At 54.5% G+C, this 15,315-nt stretch overlaps 2 protein-coding genes across 2 annotated transcripts; both read right to left on the bottom strand.

Annotated features, from left to right (window-relative positions):
- Positions 1-549: 549 nt before the first annotated feature.
- Positions 550-3,772, bottom strand: NKX2-5 (NK2 homeobox 5). The gene is made up of 2 exons (XM_062586944.1): positions 2,982-3,772; positions 550-2,043 (listed from the first exon to the last, which is right to left on the bottom strand). The coding sequence occupies exons 1-2, from the start codon at positions 3,268-3,270 to the stop codon at positions 1,436-1,438; spliced, it is 897 nt and encodes a 298-aa protein (XP_062442928.1). The 5' UTR covers positions 3,271-3,772; the 3' UTR covers positions 550-1,435.
- A 2,248-nt stretch (positions 3,773-6,020) lies between these two features.
- On the bottom strand, positions 6,021-14,849 carry LOC134147020 (uncharacterized). Its single transcript, XM_062587720.1, has 4 exons — positions 14,824-14,849; positions 10,351-10,681; positions 9,170-9,552; positions 6,021-7,041 (listed from the first exon to the last, which is right to left on the bottom strand). The coding sequence occupies exons 1-4, from the start codon at positions 14,847-14,849 to the stop codon at positions 6,807-6,809; spliced, it is 975 nt and encodes a 324-aa protein (XP_062443704.1). The 3' UTR covers positions 6,021-6,806.
- Positions 14,850-15,315: the final 466 nt, after the last annotated feature.

The raw sequence follows: 15,315 nt of genomic DNA, 5'->3' as shown, positions 1-15,315 counted from the left end.
TGCACGCAGACCCCCCCCCCCTTCTTCACAGTGAAAGAAATCAGCCCTTGCCGCGGCTCCCGGAGACACGGAGCAACCGGGACCCCCCTACGCCCCCCGCCCCGCGGCGGGCCGGGCTCCGTGCGCAGGCGGCGGCGAGTGGAGCGGCCTCGGTCCCGGCCCAGGGAGGGGGGATTAGCTCCGTGCATCGCCCTCCCGGCCGGGCGGCGGGTTCAATCCGACCCGCTCTCGGAAAAAGTATCTTTAAAAACGTTTTTGGAAATCATTGTAAAATGCGAGCGCCGTAGGCACGATGTGAAACGGGAATTGCTCAGATTCGGGTGGGCGACGAAATCGAACGAGGAAAAAAAGAAAGAAAGAAAGAAAGAAAAAGAAAGAAAGAAAGAAAAGGTAAAACCCTAAAGGCTTCCGGGGAGAGGTAGCAGCGACGAGCTCGGCCCCGCGGTAGCAGCGCCCGGGCGGGAGGCTCCGCAGCCCCGGGCCGCGCAGGGGACTCTCCCGGGGATGCTCGGGCCCCGTCCGCGCAAGGAAAGCCAGGGAGCCGCGCAGTGTTAAGCCACTCTCTTTAATGACAAAATCGCTGATCTCCATCAGCTTGTACAGCAAAGGGAAACACATACGAAGGGGCGGCGGGGCAAGGAGCAGACAGTGCATTTCAATGCTAACTCACGTTTTAGTGCATAACCCTACAGGGACCTGGCATGTCAGGGGGGGTCTGAACTCCTCGGCCGGGGCGGGGGTCTGTCCTCGCCCGTGCGCTCGCTGGAGCTGCCGCCGTGTCCTCTCCCGCTCCGGGCAGCGGCACAGGGCGCCTCCGGGTGCAGCACCCAGGCGAAGGCCGGCGCCGCCAGCCCGGCAAGGGGAGACCTAGGGGCTGCGAGACACTTAACTGGCCGGATAGAAGTGACGGTACGGGAAGTGCAAAAATTAAACGTGAATCTCAACAATAATAATTATTATAGTAGAAAAAAAAAGTTCGCAGGGCTTGGCTTACACTTGTCAGTTATTCGGAACGAGTCAAGCAAAACGACGGGCTGCTTGGGAAGACGGTGGGAGGGGAATGACCGGGGGAGAGACCCCCACGGACGGGGGAGCCGCGAGGGGCCAGGCGGTGTGCGGGGCCGGCCGCGCAGGTCGGGGCTCCCCGCAGCGCCGAGCTTCCCCTGCGGCCGTCCCCGAGGCTGTGCCTGCCTCGGCTCCCGCGGAGCAGAGCCGCTGCCCGAAACGCTCCGGGCCTTTCTCCTGGCTGGAAACGGGCACCACGCTAGTGAATTCCGCTAGGATACTACATTGACCTGTCCTCCTCATCCTCCCTGCGGTCTGCAAATGTCCCAGCACCGGCTCGCCGGTGTCGCCCGCCCGCCCGCCCGCTGCACGCCGAGTCCGAGCCCCGCCAGCGCCGCGGGGCGCGCACGGGCGCGGAGCGCGGCGCGCTCTACCAGGCGCGGATCCCGTGCAGCGTGGAAATGCCCGCGTTGCCCTGTGGGATGGGCGTCTGCACTGGATTCAAGTCCCCTACCCCGAAGTTCATGAAGTTGTTGGCGGCCGCGGGGGGCTGCATGGTCTGCATGGAGGGGTAGTTGCAGTTGTAGTTGGCATTGCAGGCGGGGCTGTTGTAGTTGGTGTACGCGGGGTAGGCGTTGTAGCTGTAGGGGTTAATGCTGACATTGTACGGCGAACTGTAGGGAGAAGACTCCCCTAAGCAGGGCTTCCCATCGCGCACCAGGACAGGCACCGCTATCCGCCGGGGCGGCGGGATCCCCACCATTTCGAGGGTCTGATCCTGTCTCTGCCTTTTGCATTTATACCTTCTATTCTGGAACCAAATTTTAACTTGGGTAGAGGTGAGCTTTAGGACGTTTGCTAGATGGTCTCTCTCGGGGGCCGAGAGATACTTCTGCTGCTTGAACCTTCTCTCCAGTTCGTAGACTTGGGCTTGAGAAAAGAGCACGCGAGGTTTCCTCCTCTTCCTTTGTCTGGGGCGCTCGGGATCTTCCAGGTCTCTTTTCTCCTGCTCCAAGCTCTTATGCAGGGAACACAGTTCTGCAGCAAAAGAAATGGGGAAAGGAAAAAGGAAGACTCAAAGAAAAGAAAAGAAAAAAAAAGAAAAGAAAAGAAAAGAAAAGAAAAGAAAAGAAAAAACACCCCACAAAAAACACCCGCCCTCCCAACAGTGTTCGGTAATCCGTGTGCACCATAGCGGAGCACTGTGCCGGCTTCACGCCCGGACTCTTCCCACAGCCCTTGCCGCTGGCTCCCCGCGGCCCGGGGCACCGCGGGTCGCCGCTGCGGTTCCTGCTCTTGCAACAGTGGGACTCAGCTCCGCCACGCTCTTTACAACTCCCTCCTGAGCCATTTTCCTTCAGAATATTTTTCGTTGAAGACAGAGACGCTCCGGGCACCGATCTGAGTCTCGATCTTCTCCGACACAGCCTTGGTGCCTGAGGCCTTTGCAGTGATCCCCCCGCGGAGACACGCTCAGCCTCGCTATTTAGAAACAGGGTCTGTTGCCTAACTCCCCTCGGGCCCAGCTGGCGGCCTCGCACATCGCCCGGGCCCCGCTCTGCAGCAAACGGCCGCCCCCGGGGTCCCTCCGCGGCCGTGCCCCCGCCGGCACCTTTCGCGGGGTGTCCCCTGCCCCCGGGAAGCGGGCCAGGAGCGGGGACACTTAATCCTTGCCCTGCCCCCAGTTTACACCCCCCCAACACACACACACACACTCCTGCAGGGCAGCGCTGGCGGCGCGGCTCCGGGCCGGAGGGGATGAAGGCTCTTTCCCTTGCCCTGCTCTTCCTCCCCAGGTTCCTGGGGCGGCTCGTGCGGACCTAAGGCTGGGCAAGGTCCCCTTCTCGAGGGTCCCCTGGAGGGCCGAGCCGCCCTCGGCGAGCCGCAGCCCTGGGGCTCGGGGGTCGCTCCCCCTCTGCCCTCCTCCCTCTCCTTTTAGTAGCGCTGAGGCCGCCGCCGTGACTCGCTCGTTTTACCTTTCTTGTCTGCCTTGGAGTCCTTGGCCGAGTCCATTTCCACGTAGCTTTTAACATAGTAGGAGCTGGGGAAGGCGCTTTTGGCAGGGTGCGCTTCGGGCAGCTCCTCCCGGAGCTCGGGCAGGGCTGGGGGCTCGGCGCTGTACGTCTCCTGCTTGAAGGTGGAGAGCATGCAAGAGGGCGAGGACAGCGCCGAGAGCTCCATGGGCGCCAGGCCGCTCTGATGCTGCTCCAGGTTCAAAATATCCTTGACCGAGAAGGGTGTCGTTGTCACAGGGCTAGGAAACATTGCGGAGGAGAGCAGGGCAGCGGCCGCAGCCCAGGGTCATGGGAAAGCAGATGAGGAGCAGCCAACCTGGAGCAGTGGTGGAGCGTGAGCTCACGGAGGGGGCACATAGCATTCCCGCGATTAGCCTTGACTTGTGCACTGAAAGCAGGTAGGACCAGACCATAAGGGAGGGGAAGGAGGGACTAGGCAGTTTTTGGGTGACTTTAGCTTTCTATTGGCCAACATTGCAGTGATGGTATGAGAGATGCAAAGTTCCATGTCACCTAATATAGTAATACATCTCAAAAACATCCCCACTCATTTAAAGGGGCGGCACTGTATTTATCCAGCTTTCCCCTCTGAGTTTGTTGATCCATTAAAAAAAAATCCAGAATGGCCTAGTGTGTACAAAGCCACTATCTGATGCCATCTATCATACAGTCAGATTAAATAAACAGGCCGGGAGGAAACCGTCAAGCAAATATGTGCTGATTTCTTTTCTTTTTCTTTTTTCTTTTTTTCTTTCTTTTCTTTCTTTTCTTTCTTTTTCTTTTTTTTTCTTTTTTTTCGAAAAGAAACGGAGGTTTCGTTTTTAGTATTCTGCATTATCCGATCGCAGGAACTAGAAAACGGGAGTTCACTGCTGTGTGAAGCGCGTTCGAGGGGAAATCCGTCTTTGAGGTTTAACCAGAGATATTCTGATGAGGCACAACGCCTGCAAAATCCTAATAGGAGAGAAACCCTAAACAGCCTCTGCCTAGCTTGGGGGTGGATGTTGGTTGGTTTGTTTGAAAACTTTACAAACGGAGATGGGGGGAAAAGCACTGCTGTCTGCAAAAACCTCGCGTTGAAGGCTTTGCAAAGTAGCCAGGGTTCCTGGAAGCGACACGGCAGCAAGTATCGCAGTGTCGGCGCGGCTGGCTGCGGCCGGGAGGCTGGGGCGAGCCCCGGGCCCGGCCCCCCCGGGCCCGCCGCCCCCTCGCCCGCTCGCCGGGGGCTCCCTCGAGCCGGCCGCCGCTCTCCCCTGCACACGGCTAACCGCAGGTCCTTGGACTCGAGGGGCAGAACTGGGAGCTCATTAATTTAATGCACTTGGAGTCACTAAAATAAACCTTAGCGGCAAACTCCCAGGTTGAGGAGGGGCGTTACGGCTCTTTCTGACTTGGGGAGGGGGGGAACGGAAAAAAAATCCCCTTGAACGACTTCTTTGGTGCGGATTGCCCGGCTCCGAAAGGCAAGGGGGGAAAGGCTCGCCCCCCTCTGAGCCCCAGCGCGGCCAAGGGCGATAAGAGATAAGGAAAGGGACTGGGACCGGGGGGAGCCGCAGCGGAAAGGTCTTCCACGGATGCGGTGAGTTGGCGTGTCCTTGGCCGGGGCAGCGGAGGGTGCCCGGAGCTGCAGGACTCTTTGAGCGGTTTGACCCTGTGCTCCGGCCGGGAGCAGCGTGTAGTTCTTGGCCGCGCTTCATTCCTCCTCCCGCAGACGGAGAAAAACTCCCCGAGGCGGGTAAAAACCCGTGTCTACGGCACCTGCCCGCCGCAGCCCTCTCGGGGCTGATCCTTCTCCCTCAGGCCCTGAACATACCGACTCCTTTTATATCCTCCCTTCCATTGCCCTCGAGGAGGTTTTTGTGCCCTGGGCTCCGTTCTGGGAGATTCAGTTAAGGATTTTTGTTGTCGGTGCTGTGACCTTCGTACCGGGTCTTTCAGGGATCGTGGCCGGTGCCGCAGCAACATCCGAGTCACTTAAAACTTCTGCTGCAAACGTCTGCTGGCGTCCTGGGAGCTTTTTGTTAGCGAATCGGATCCGGATCTTGCGATGACAGTTGGAGCGATTAGTGTGTACAGGGAGGCCTGAAATATCGCTGTTTAACGAGGGGAGGGAGAAGGCAGGCAGGGCGGCCGTCTCGCCCTGAGTCCGGGCTTCCCTGGGAATCAGCTCCCGAGGAGCCCGGGCTGGCTCGGGTGAGGGGTGGGAGGGGGGAGATTTTCCTCGATTGCAGAAGGAGCACAGCCTCCGAGTGTGTGTGTGTGTGTGTGTGTGAGAGAGAGAGAGAGAGTGTGAGTGTAGCCTCAGCAGGGCTGCTTGTGCACGTCTGTAGCCCGGTTCGTGGGAAGGGGCACAGGGAGGGAGTCTTCGCCGGGGTGGCCCGGCATAGTTCCCGGTGCCGACGATACCGGCCGTCTGCGCCGGACCAACGGTTTTTCTGACTTCGTTGCCTCCTTTTATTATTCTACAAGCTAATCGGGATTGGTTATGTATATAATAATAATAATAATAATAATAATAATAATAATAATAATAATAATAATAATCCTGACCCGCGGCTGCTGGCTCGCCTTCCCCGGGGCATCCTCCGCGGACGGGAGAAAGCGGGTTCTGCGCTCCCTTCCCCCAACCCGGGCCACCGGGGCCCAAAATGCCTTTTCCTGGGAAAAAGCCTGGTGCTAGATAGGCACGATGCAACAGGAAATGTCTCCTGGCAGCGCCTGTCCCGGGGATCCTTCCCTCTGCCCGGAGCGCATCCCCGGCGGGGAGGCCCGGGAGGTGTCTGCGAGCGGGGAAATGGGAGCTGCCCGCGGACAAAATGTTCTTAATTGAAAACTGAAGGGCTTCCTCCAGACCCCGAATCACACGCCCGCTCCCGATCGATGTGGGCCAGGCTGCAGAGGGTGGAAGTGATTAATTGAACGATAAGCCGGAGCTATCATTTGGAATGTCATTAATGCGTCGGGGAGACATTCATTGGAGACAGACAGCGTTATCTCCGCTTTATCTTCAACAATGCATCACTTTTAATACTGCAGTTTAGAAACAAATGGGGGCTTTAGCCTCAGCCCTTCTCTGCGTGTTTATATTTTTGGAAGAATCACAACTAGTGGGAGACCCGGCCTCGGCCCCCTGATAAATGAACATTAGCACTTTTTAGAACTACTGTATCAACAAAAAGAGCTGCAGGGCCGCAATAATTGGTGAAAAAGCAAACACTCCGCAAAGAGAGGCCAGGTCTGCTCTGTGTCCGGCTGATTGATGAATAAGTCACTGACATACAGCAGCTCACGGACTTTTCGGGTCGGGGCTCAGCTTCCACATGCCCCCCGCCTCTCTTCCCCTTCTTTGCTCTCCACCAGCCCGCCGGAGCCCGGCTCCCCGCTGCAAACGGCGTCTCGGCCGAGGGCGGTGTGTGCGGGGCCGAGCAGAGGGGGCAAAGCGACCGGCTGCACCGCGGCGGGCCGGGGCTTGCTGCAGCAGCGCGGCTCGGCTCCCGAGCGGAGCTCCGGGCTCCGGCTGCGGGCACCGGCCAGCCCCGGCCCAGCCCTACGCTGGGCTCCTCGCGCCTCCAAAAAGGGGCGCTTCGACCCTGGAGCTGCACCCTGAGTGCTCCTAAAGCGGGCTCCCTCTCCGGGGATGGCTTTTGGTTGCAGGTCGAGAAGTGTGAATCAGAATCAGACCTTGAATACACGGTAAAGGGAGTAAAGGAAAACAGGATCCCCGAAGAGGGCCCTGAAAAACCGTCTCTAGCCCACCCCGCCACACGGCACCCAAGCCCTCGAGGTTTAAATGCAGGCGACGGAGGGACGGAGGGGTGAGGCAAACCGCAGCTTTTCTGCTGGCTGCAGGGGCGAAAGGCCGTGTTTGAAGCGGACCCTGCTCCCTCCTGCCGCTTTGCAGGTTGCTCTCGCTGCCTGCTCGGGACTGGGCCTGACTCCCGCTCCCAGACGAGCTCCTCGCGGGGGAGGGCTGACTTTCACAGCCCCTCGTTGCTTTTTTTCCTTTTTTCCTGTTAAATGCCTTAAAAAAAAGAGAGAGAGAGAAAAAAAAGAAAAAAAAAAGCTTTTCTTGCTGAAAACAAACCTCCCCACCTCAATTAGCTCCGGAGTGCACATCCTCTCTCCCCCTGAGATTTCGACACCTCAGACTGTTTAGAGAGAGAGAGATGGAGCCCTTTTAAAAAGTTTTACTCTTAATCCCAGTCGGTTAAGATGTCCAGAGCCCCCTCCCGCTTTAATTCCCGGCTATCTCCCGAGGACTCTGTTTATACCTCACCAGTAAACGCCGGGGTTTGAAACCTTGTCACTAATTGAGTGCTAACACTTCAGGTGCTATAGATTTGTTAAGAGCCAGTAGTCCAGAAATAGCCTATTAGAGTTTCCTTGAGCAAATTTGTGCCAATCTCCCACTTCCCAGCGTGGACGGCAGCAGCCACTGGGACCTCGGGATCTCCGTGGATCCCTTAGGGTTTCCGAAAGTCTTTGGGGCATTTTTTTGTTTCAAAAGATTTCTGAGCACGAGTAAAGACTTTTGAAAGGGCCTCTGTGAAGCAGCGACCCGCAGTGTCGCCTGCGGTGCGTGTCCTTCACGCAGGGGCCGCGGCGGGCAGCCCTGGGCGCTCGCTTCTGCGGCTGCCAAGGGGGGTCGTGTTTGCTTTGCAGCCCTTTAAATTCCCACAGAGGAAGGTTGCTTTGGAGCTGTCCAGGTACATCATTCCGCTGCAACTAAGATAATAATTTTTTTTCCTGCTACATTTTTTTTCTTCCCCTCTCTCTAACGAAACACTCTTTCCTCCACCAACCTGCTCTGCTCCTAGCGCCGTGCTGCTGGCAGTAAGCGCAGCCCCGCTGCAGGGTCTGATCACAGAATCACAGAGTGGTTGAGGTTGGGAGGGACCTCTGGAGATCACCTAGTCCACCCCCCCCCTGCTCAGGCAGGGTCACCTAGAGCACGTTGCGCAGGATCGCGTCCAGGCACGTAGGAGGCTCTACAGCCTCTCCGGGCAACTTGTTCCAGCGCTCTGTCACCTTCACAGGACGGAAGTTTTTCCTCATGCTCAGATGGACCCGCCTGTGTTTCCTGCATGATCTCAGGGACCGCGCAAGGGAATTCTGACCTTGGCGGCCAAGGCGGGGAGAGGGGGGCCTTGGAGCGGGGCTGCGGGGCCTGCCGGTGGCCGCCCGTGGGAACCTGCCTTGCTCCGGTCATGCACTTAGTCTCTGCAAAGCCTCGGGCCCAGCTCCCTTCCATGCAAACCGCTTCCCAGCTGGAGAGGGCGAAGCAGTTAAAGCCGGTGATGCAGCCACAGGTAATGCACAAGCAACAGCAGGCAGGGTGCAGGGAGAAAGTACCAAACACTTACTAGCGCCTTCCCCATATTTCAGGACGAATTACGAAAAAAAATCGAATAAAACTGTTGCGTTTTTTTTTTTCGATTTTGGTAGCCTCTTCCCCCCACCCCAACCCCCACCCCCGGGCCACGGGCTGCGTGGGAGAAGTGGCTAGAAGATGACTGGGTCGCTGCTCTCCTGTCTCTCTGCGGGTCTCAGGAAGGCTGACCTGGCTAGCAAATCTCGCTGTGGATTTTCTCCTGCTGCCCTCGCTGGGCTCTATGCCTGGAATCTGACAATTAGGCTGGCTCTTGCACTGCTAGAGCTTTTTTTTTTTTTTTTTTTTTTTTTTTTTTTTCCTGGCTGAAGCTAAAGCCGGGAGCGGGTCAGATGAATAAAATACTTCATTTTAAACTTCATTTTCCTGCCTATGACTGTACTGAGTTCATTGGTGAAAGAGAGCGAGCTAGCATTTTGTCTTCCTTCCCACTGCTTCTCTCTCCCCCCACCCCCAGTAATTGAGTGTTAATGGAGCGATCGCGTTTTTAATGCCGACTCCAGTATATGCTGTTTATTTCTGCTCGAGTAACAGATATTTAATGTGGTCAGTTTGTTACCAAGGCGCTTGTTCGTTAAATTGCGAGGGGGGAGCGCGCACAGGGCAGAAGCAATACAATTATTTTAGGGATAAGAAAATTAAACGAACGAAGAGACTTTCACATTAAGTAAATGCAGCAACGGCTTGGCACTGAAGTCCGGTACCCAGGACATACTGGTGTCTATTGAAGGCCAAGGAAACTGTTTTAAAACCGAAATACCTTCCAGACACTATCAGAAGCGAGCTGTTTCGAAGGGCAGAGCTCTGCGGGCAGCGGGGTGGGAGGCCGGGGAAAGCGGAGCGCCGCTGCCCTGCCGCTCCCGCGGCGCCGTGGCCTGATCCTGCTCCCGTCCCGTGGAAAGGTTCCCACCGGACTGGGAAGCTAGAACCGGCTGCAAGGATTTCAGGGCGTTTGCAGCTTGTCTGTCCGCAGGATGTTTTCCAGAGGAGATAAAGGTCTGACTTCTCGGATACTTCCTGCTGGCCGCGCAAATCCGATCCGTCTTGCGCTGTCACGACGCGCGCTTTGCCCTCCGCGGCAGCGGAGCGGAGCGGGGGTGGGGAGCGCCCCGGGGGCGCCAGGAGCGGGCTGCGGGGTCCCCCCTTGGCCGAACAGCAGGGCAGAGGCAAAGCCGCGAGTGAGCGGAGCGCAGGACGGGGCTGGGGCTTCCCTCGTCCTGAACGCCGCTTCCCCGCCGCGGGGGTGAGGAAGCCGCTGGCCTGGGGCTGCTCTGCCCCCGCGGTGCTGCTCCCTGCAGCAGAAGCCAGCCTGCCCCCCCCCCCCGGCCCTCCCAGGACAGAGGGCCCCTTCCCGAGGGGATTAGTTGCGCCAGGCGAGGAGGAAGGGTGAACCCGGACGAATAGGTTTACACGGCTCTGATTCCTACCCCCCGCCCCCGGCTCCAGGGTTTCCCTGCCAGGTCGTCTCCGCCTGTAACCTACAACCGCGGAGGCATGAAATCGGCTGCCGAAAGGGCAAAAGCGCCGGGGGGGGGGGGGTCCCTGTCCCCTGTCCCCTGTCCGGCCACGCTGCCCCCCTCCACCCGCCGCTGCCAGGCGCTGCCCGGGGCCGGCGGCCTCCTCCTCCCCCGGTGCCCCGGGCCCCGAAGGGCTTGGAGGAGCCTGCCGGTCCCGTCTGCTCCCGTGCACTTGCTGCACGGCACTTCCCGGGGCGGGGGGAGGGGGGAATGGACGGGTCTCACCCGGTGTCCGGCAACCCCCCCTGCTGCCTTTCCCAGGGATGCTGTAGCTGCGGGCGGGAGCTCCGGGCGTTTTCCAGGTAATAGAAAAAGAGAAAAAAAAGGGGGGGGGGGAAGGAAAAAATACCCCAAACCCATCCTAAACCCGCAACCGGGCCGCTGGTTCGCGCGTTCGTTTTTGCCCGAGCCCCGACCCCGGCACCTGCCCTTGCCGCGCCGCAGGGAAGCCCTCGCGGAGCAGGATCAGGCCTTCTCGCCGCTGTTTTTCCCGAAGGAGACGAAACAATCCGTTGTTCGTTTTTGTAGCGAAATGACGGGGAATCGGTTGTTTTCTCCTGGGAGGGGAGTCCCGTTTCTGCTTCTCTCCAACGAGCCCTAAAACCAAAACTCCGAGACCTCCCGCGACGTTTTTGTTTGCTTTTTTTTTTTTTTTTTCCGGCGATAAAAACGTTTGCGAAGCAGTCTGCGCGAAAATAAAATATACGAGAGAGAAACTGGCAAAAATACACGTTTGGGAAAGAGTTTTTATCGATCTGATGACCGAAGTTCACCGAAGATAAAATATGATCTATTTCAAGAGTGCATCAAGTATATCAAGAAGAAAAAAAAAAGGTGGAAAGAAACGAAAATATTGTAAAAGTGTTTCTAGATTTTTACTCTCGTTATTTTTTTTCCTGGCTAAAATTTCCAAGTTTCTGATCTCTTTAGAAGTCTCATTTTACATTTCAACCGAAACGAATTATATTTCAAAAGAAGGTCGCATAAATAAATCCGAATCGGCACTCCTTTTCAGTCTCGGTACTAATTATCTGCCCGTTTTTCAGAACACGAGGCAAAGGGCGCCTTTAAAAGGCAGCCGTTTTGTCGGAGCCCCGCAAAAGCTGCGAAAACGAAAACGATAAAAAAGGGAGGAGAGGCGAGAGCTCCGGGCGCGCTTCGGGGCTTCCTCACCGTGCGCGCCTGCCCGAGCTCCGCCGTTTGGCGTCTGCTCCTAAACCTAGAAACCACCCAGCTATTACATCTGTTAATTAAAAAACAAAAATTATAGTGAAACGCGTGAAATATTAAACGCCTCTTGACTTTATTTCGTGGCGGATAGGGTTTATTTCTTAAATAAATTGGAGATTTTTTTTTTTTTTGATAAGAATTTTGAATGCTTTTCTCCCGGGCTGTTCTTGCAGTTTGGTTTTGTTTTATTTTTATTTTTTTCTCTCGAGCACTAAATCCCACCAGAGAGCCAGGCCGATGGGAGCCGTGCGGGGCCCCACAGGCTCCGGATGGTGCAGTCCCGGGCCTGGGGGATGCGACGCCCCCGGGGAGAGAAAGGAAAATCTCGGTCTCTCACGCTGACCCCGAGCGGCTGAAACAGCCGACCCGGGCGCTCCTGGTCTCGTTCTTGGGTGCCTCTTGGTTGACAGCTTGGTTGTAGCAATGCAGCAGTGCAGGGGACCTGTGGTGGGCCAGGGCTCGGCTCTGGTGGGCCAGAGCCGGGAGAGAGTGAGCTCCCTTTGGTGCTGGTTTGGTACCCCCGGAGAGGGAACCTGCGAGTCCCAAGCTCCACTGCGCTCCATCCCCTCGCAACCCCAGGGCTGCACAGCCCTAGGGTTACAGATTTTGAGAGCTGTGCAAACCCAGTATATCCCCAGGGCTGTGCATCCCCAGGGCAGCACCTGCTGCAGCTGGAGGGACAAGAGAGCAGCACGGGGAAGGTGCTGGGGAGGCACCATCGATCTCCAGCTCTTTGGGGCAGCAAGTTTGGGAAGAGATTCCTTGGACAACATTGCAGCCTTTCAGGGCACCTTGAATGTTAGAGCCAGAGTCAGAAAGGATCTCTCTCTCCACCACCCCCCCGCCCCCGTCATCTCTGTTGTTTTTTGTCCCTGGCCCATCACAGTTTTAATGTGCAGCTCTGACCAGAGCTCAAGAGGATATTTCCTCCTCTAGTGCTTCTCTGGGCAAAGAAGCACCAACATTTTTTTTTCCATAATGATGAAAACATCTGGCTGGCTCTGAGCTGTCAAGCTCTGCATTGCTTCTTCCCACATGTCTTCTCCACTCCAGCCGCTGGCGGCCCCAGCGCAGCCCCTCTGTGCTCAGGGCACTCGCTTGGGCAATGCACTCCCAACCTCCAGCTACACCAGAGAGATACCTGACACCGTGTCCATGCAAATGGACTGAAACCTCTGGAATCGCAGTGTGGCTCCTCGCCTTCGGAATTATGGGTTAGCCACAGCCAACCTGGGGGCAAAATATCCCAAGGTGCTTGGGATGTTGGGTACTTTCTGATATTTTTTTTCTTTCCCTGTGTCTAGTAGAGGTGGATTGCCCCTTAGCCCCATACACATATTTCAGAGTTATCTGCTTTATGGCTTCCAGCCTTCCTGTTTGGCAGAGTCCATCCTGGAGGTGAGGGGTAAAAATGTGCTTTCAGCCAGGGCCTGGACTTCACAGTTTATGCTATCAAAACAAAATACGCCATGGTGAAAATGCCCCCTTGGTTTTGTGTGCAGCACTGCTGGATCATACATCCACTTCTGAGAAATGTAAAAAGGCAGTAAACACAAAAAGAGAAAAAAGGAAAGAGATGAGCTCTGACTTAGTAAGGTCCTAAAGTGCTGGTCAAATTTTAAATATCTGAATCACAAGGATCATTCACATGCTTCAAATATAAGAGATTTGAGGCCCAAACTAAGAATTCTATTACATGCTGTGATTTAAAAGAGAAAAGTCATAGCACTGAACTATTTTTGGAGAATGAACAAAGGTGCATCCAAGGGGAATGACTGAAAAAATAAATACTTTCTTAGACCACAAGAAAACACTCTGAAAGATATATTTGGCTCCAAGCACTATCAGAGCAGCCTGAGCTCTATCTAGAGTGACTCTTAGATTTTCGGTATTTGAAAGGGAAAGGGGGATGTCCTAATGTCCTATGTTTAAAAACATGACTTTACTTAGTCCCAAAGAAGAATAAACAAAGCAAAGGCAAAAACCTAAAAGTCTCTAGAGAAAAAAAAAATGTGTTTAACCACAATTCTAAACTATCCTTTTTCTTTTCCCTCCCCACTTTTAAGAAGTGAACAAATAACAGCCACACTCAAAAGCCATTGTGTCATACTCCAGCTTCCCTATCTTTGCTTACATTGATGCCAAAGTCCATAAAATAACTATAATATTTGCAAGATATGAACCTGATCCTGTAGTTCACATTTAGGCAGAGCTCTGGACTTAAAGTGATGGAGGTAGTGGCAAAATAGTGGACAGGAACTCTGGATTTGAGCATGGATGTGAAGTCTCTGCTAGACTGATCCTTGACAGTGTAATTTCTGAGACTTTAGGGGTTGTGCGGAGGGAGGCAATGGACTAGTCTCTGCTGGTGTAACTCCATGGGAGAGATCTAATGGAAGTAGCACCGATCCATTCGCTTAGATGACTCTCTCCCCTATTCTCATTCCCACCACATTTATTCTGAATGACTTGTTAGCATTAGCTGGATTAAAGTTCCAGTAGGATAAAATGTCCTGAAATACAGATTTGTATTCTACATTTTGATGTGAGTAACTGATGTTGGCTCTGTTTACTTTTTTGTGATAAGCTCCAGCAGCCTTGGAGTAAATCTGCCTTCTGAAACCAGCCTGTTGTTTGACGGGCTGTTGGAGTCACTCCGATCTAATTTTTTTACTCACTAAGCACCAGCGAAACCTAGGCGAGAGGGACCTTGTGCAAGCTGCAAAGTCAGGCACTCAGGACTGTTAAACCACAGAGAAGGACTTTTCTTTTTCTTTTTCATTTCAGGGGTGTCTGAATGCTTTGGAAGTACAAGTGGTTCCACCTTCATCACCCCGTGTGTAGGGAGAAAATCACTTAGGGGCATACTGTCCCTAGGTCCTAAAGAATTGGAGGTGCAGAGTTTGAGGCTGAAAGCACCTGGTGATGTGGGCAGCCAGTCTGAGGTAGCTGAAATATGACTTTAAAGTATATTTTTTTAATGTTAAAATAATCTACATTCTACAAAGTATGTAGAAAGCACAGAGAACCTGCAATTTAGTGAGGTGTGTAACTTGGCCACCTTTAGGGGAATTTCCATGTAGGTGTCAAAAACGCATATTCCTGATCAAAAGGACAAGTCCTTTCCTAAGTGCAGAGATGTGCTCTAGTTTTTCAAAGCAAAGATCTCCAGGATTTTCACAAGGCCTCTTTTTCCAGCCTTTCTCTTTCCATAAGTATTCAGCTGGGGCAGAAAGCGGGCAGTGGTAAAAGCGATCAGCAGCTGAAAACAGATCCCTTAATGGCAAAGATGGGGTAGCACTTGGTTAGGTGGAAGAGCCAGCTCTGCCCCAAAACGGCCACTGTTTGTTTCTCTCTCTCTCTTTTTTTATTCCCTTCTTCTTCTTGTGGCTGTCCCTGGTTTGGTGGCAGAGTGCCATCTCGTGGGGCCCACAGCTCCACTGGGAGCCGGGAAGAGGCAAGGGGCACCACAGGGCTGGGGCAACGAGGTGCCCAGGGTGCTGGAGGCACCAGTCTGCAGAAGGCTTTTGCTGCTGCCTGAGCCGCTGCGGGAGCGCTGAAGAGCACTGCTAGCCCGACCTGGGGCGTGAAATCAGGAAAAGCCCAGAGTGGAGCAAAACGTAATGCAGTCTACAGCAGCCGTGTAATTCCAGCGTCTTTGTCTTACCGAGGGCAGATTTTATCTGTGGCCATCCCGAAACAGGGATGACACGCTCTCTCTGCAGATGATGAACTGGAAAAGCCTTTGTGCATGAACATACATTGTAACATCCGGCAAGAAAAAAAAAAAGGAAAAAAAAGGGCTTGCTTTAGTTACGTGCCCTAAACTAATTATTTACAAAACAGTCCTCCAACCCAGGCAGACCCTTTTCTGCATGTGAAAAACTGCTGCAGACAGGTGCTGCTAGCACATGCACTTGTCTGATTTGCAGGCACTAGCACCACCCAAAAGCTAGAAAAAACAGAGTTCTCTGGTTTCTTTCTTTGTTTTTACTTTCTATTTTGTAATGATTATATCCATCCTTCTTCAAGTGAACAGTCCATTTGTAGAAACTTTTAGCATCCTGCCTACTGCTTTTACAGAAAGTGTTATCTCTATTTGCTTTGTATCAGCTTTACATTTTTGGACACCACATTCCTGGAGTGGGTTTACTTACGT

Source organism: Rhea pennata, chromosome 14 (assembly GCF_028389875.1).
Source record: "Rhea pennata isolate bPtePen1 chromosome 14, bPtePen1.pri, whole genome shotgun sequence".
Taxonomy (NCBI): domain Eukaryota; kingdom Metazoa; phylum Chordata; class Aves; order Rheiformes; family Rheidae; genus Rhea; species Rhea pennata.
The sequence above is the reverse complement of the archived record's forward strand: the minus strand, read 5'-3'. Positions and strand labels throughout refer to the sequence as shown.

What these genes read in the sequence shown, in the direction of transcription:
- NKX2-5 (XM_062586944.1), bottom strand. Translation starts at nt 3,270, where the DNA reads ATGTTTCCTAGCCCTGTGACAACGACACCCTTCTCGGTCAAGGATATT. An exon ending in CTCCAAGGCAGACAAGAAAG is followed by an intron (nt 2,044 to 2,981) that starts GTAAAACGAGCG and finishes CTTTTGCTGCAG; the next exon opens with AACTGTGTTCCCTGCATAAG.
- LOC134147020 (XM_062587720.1), bottom strand. Translation starts at nt 14,849, where the DNA reads ATGGCCACAGATAAAATCTGCCCTCG. An exon ending in ACAGATAAAATCTGCCCTCG is followed by an intron (nt 10,682 to 14,823) that starts GTAAGACAAAGA and finishes TTCGGTCATCAG; the next exon opens with ATCGATAAAAACTCTTTCCC. An exon ending in CTGCGGCGCGGCAAGGGCAG is followed by an intron (nt 9,553 to 10,350) that starts GTGCCGGGGTCG and finishes TGTTCGGCCAAG; the next exon opens with GGGGGACCCCGCAGCCCGCT.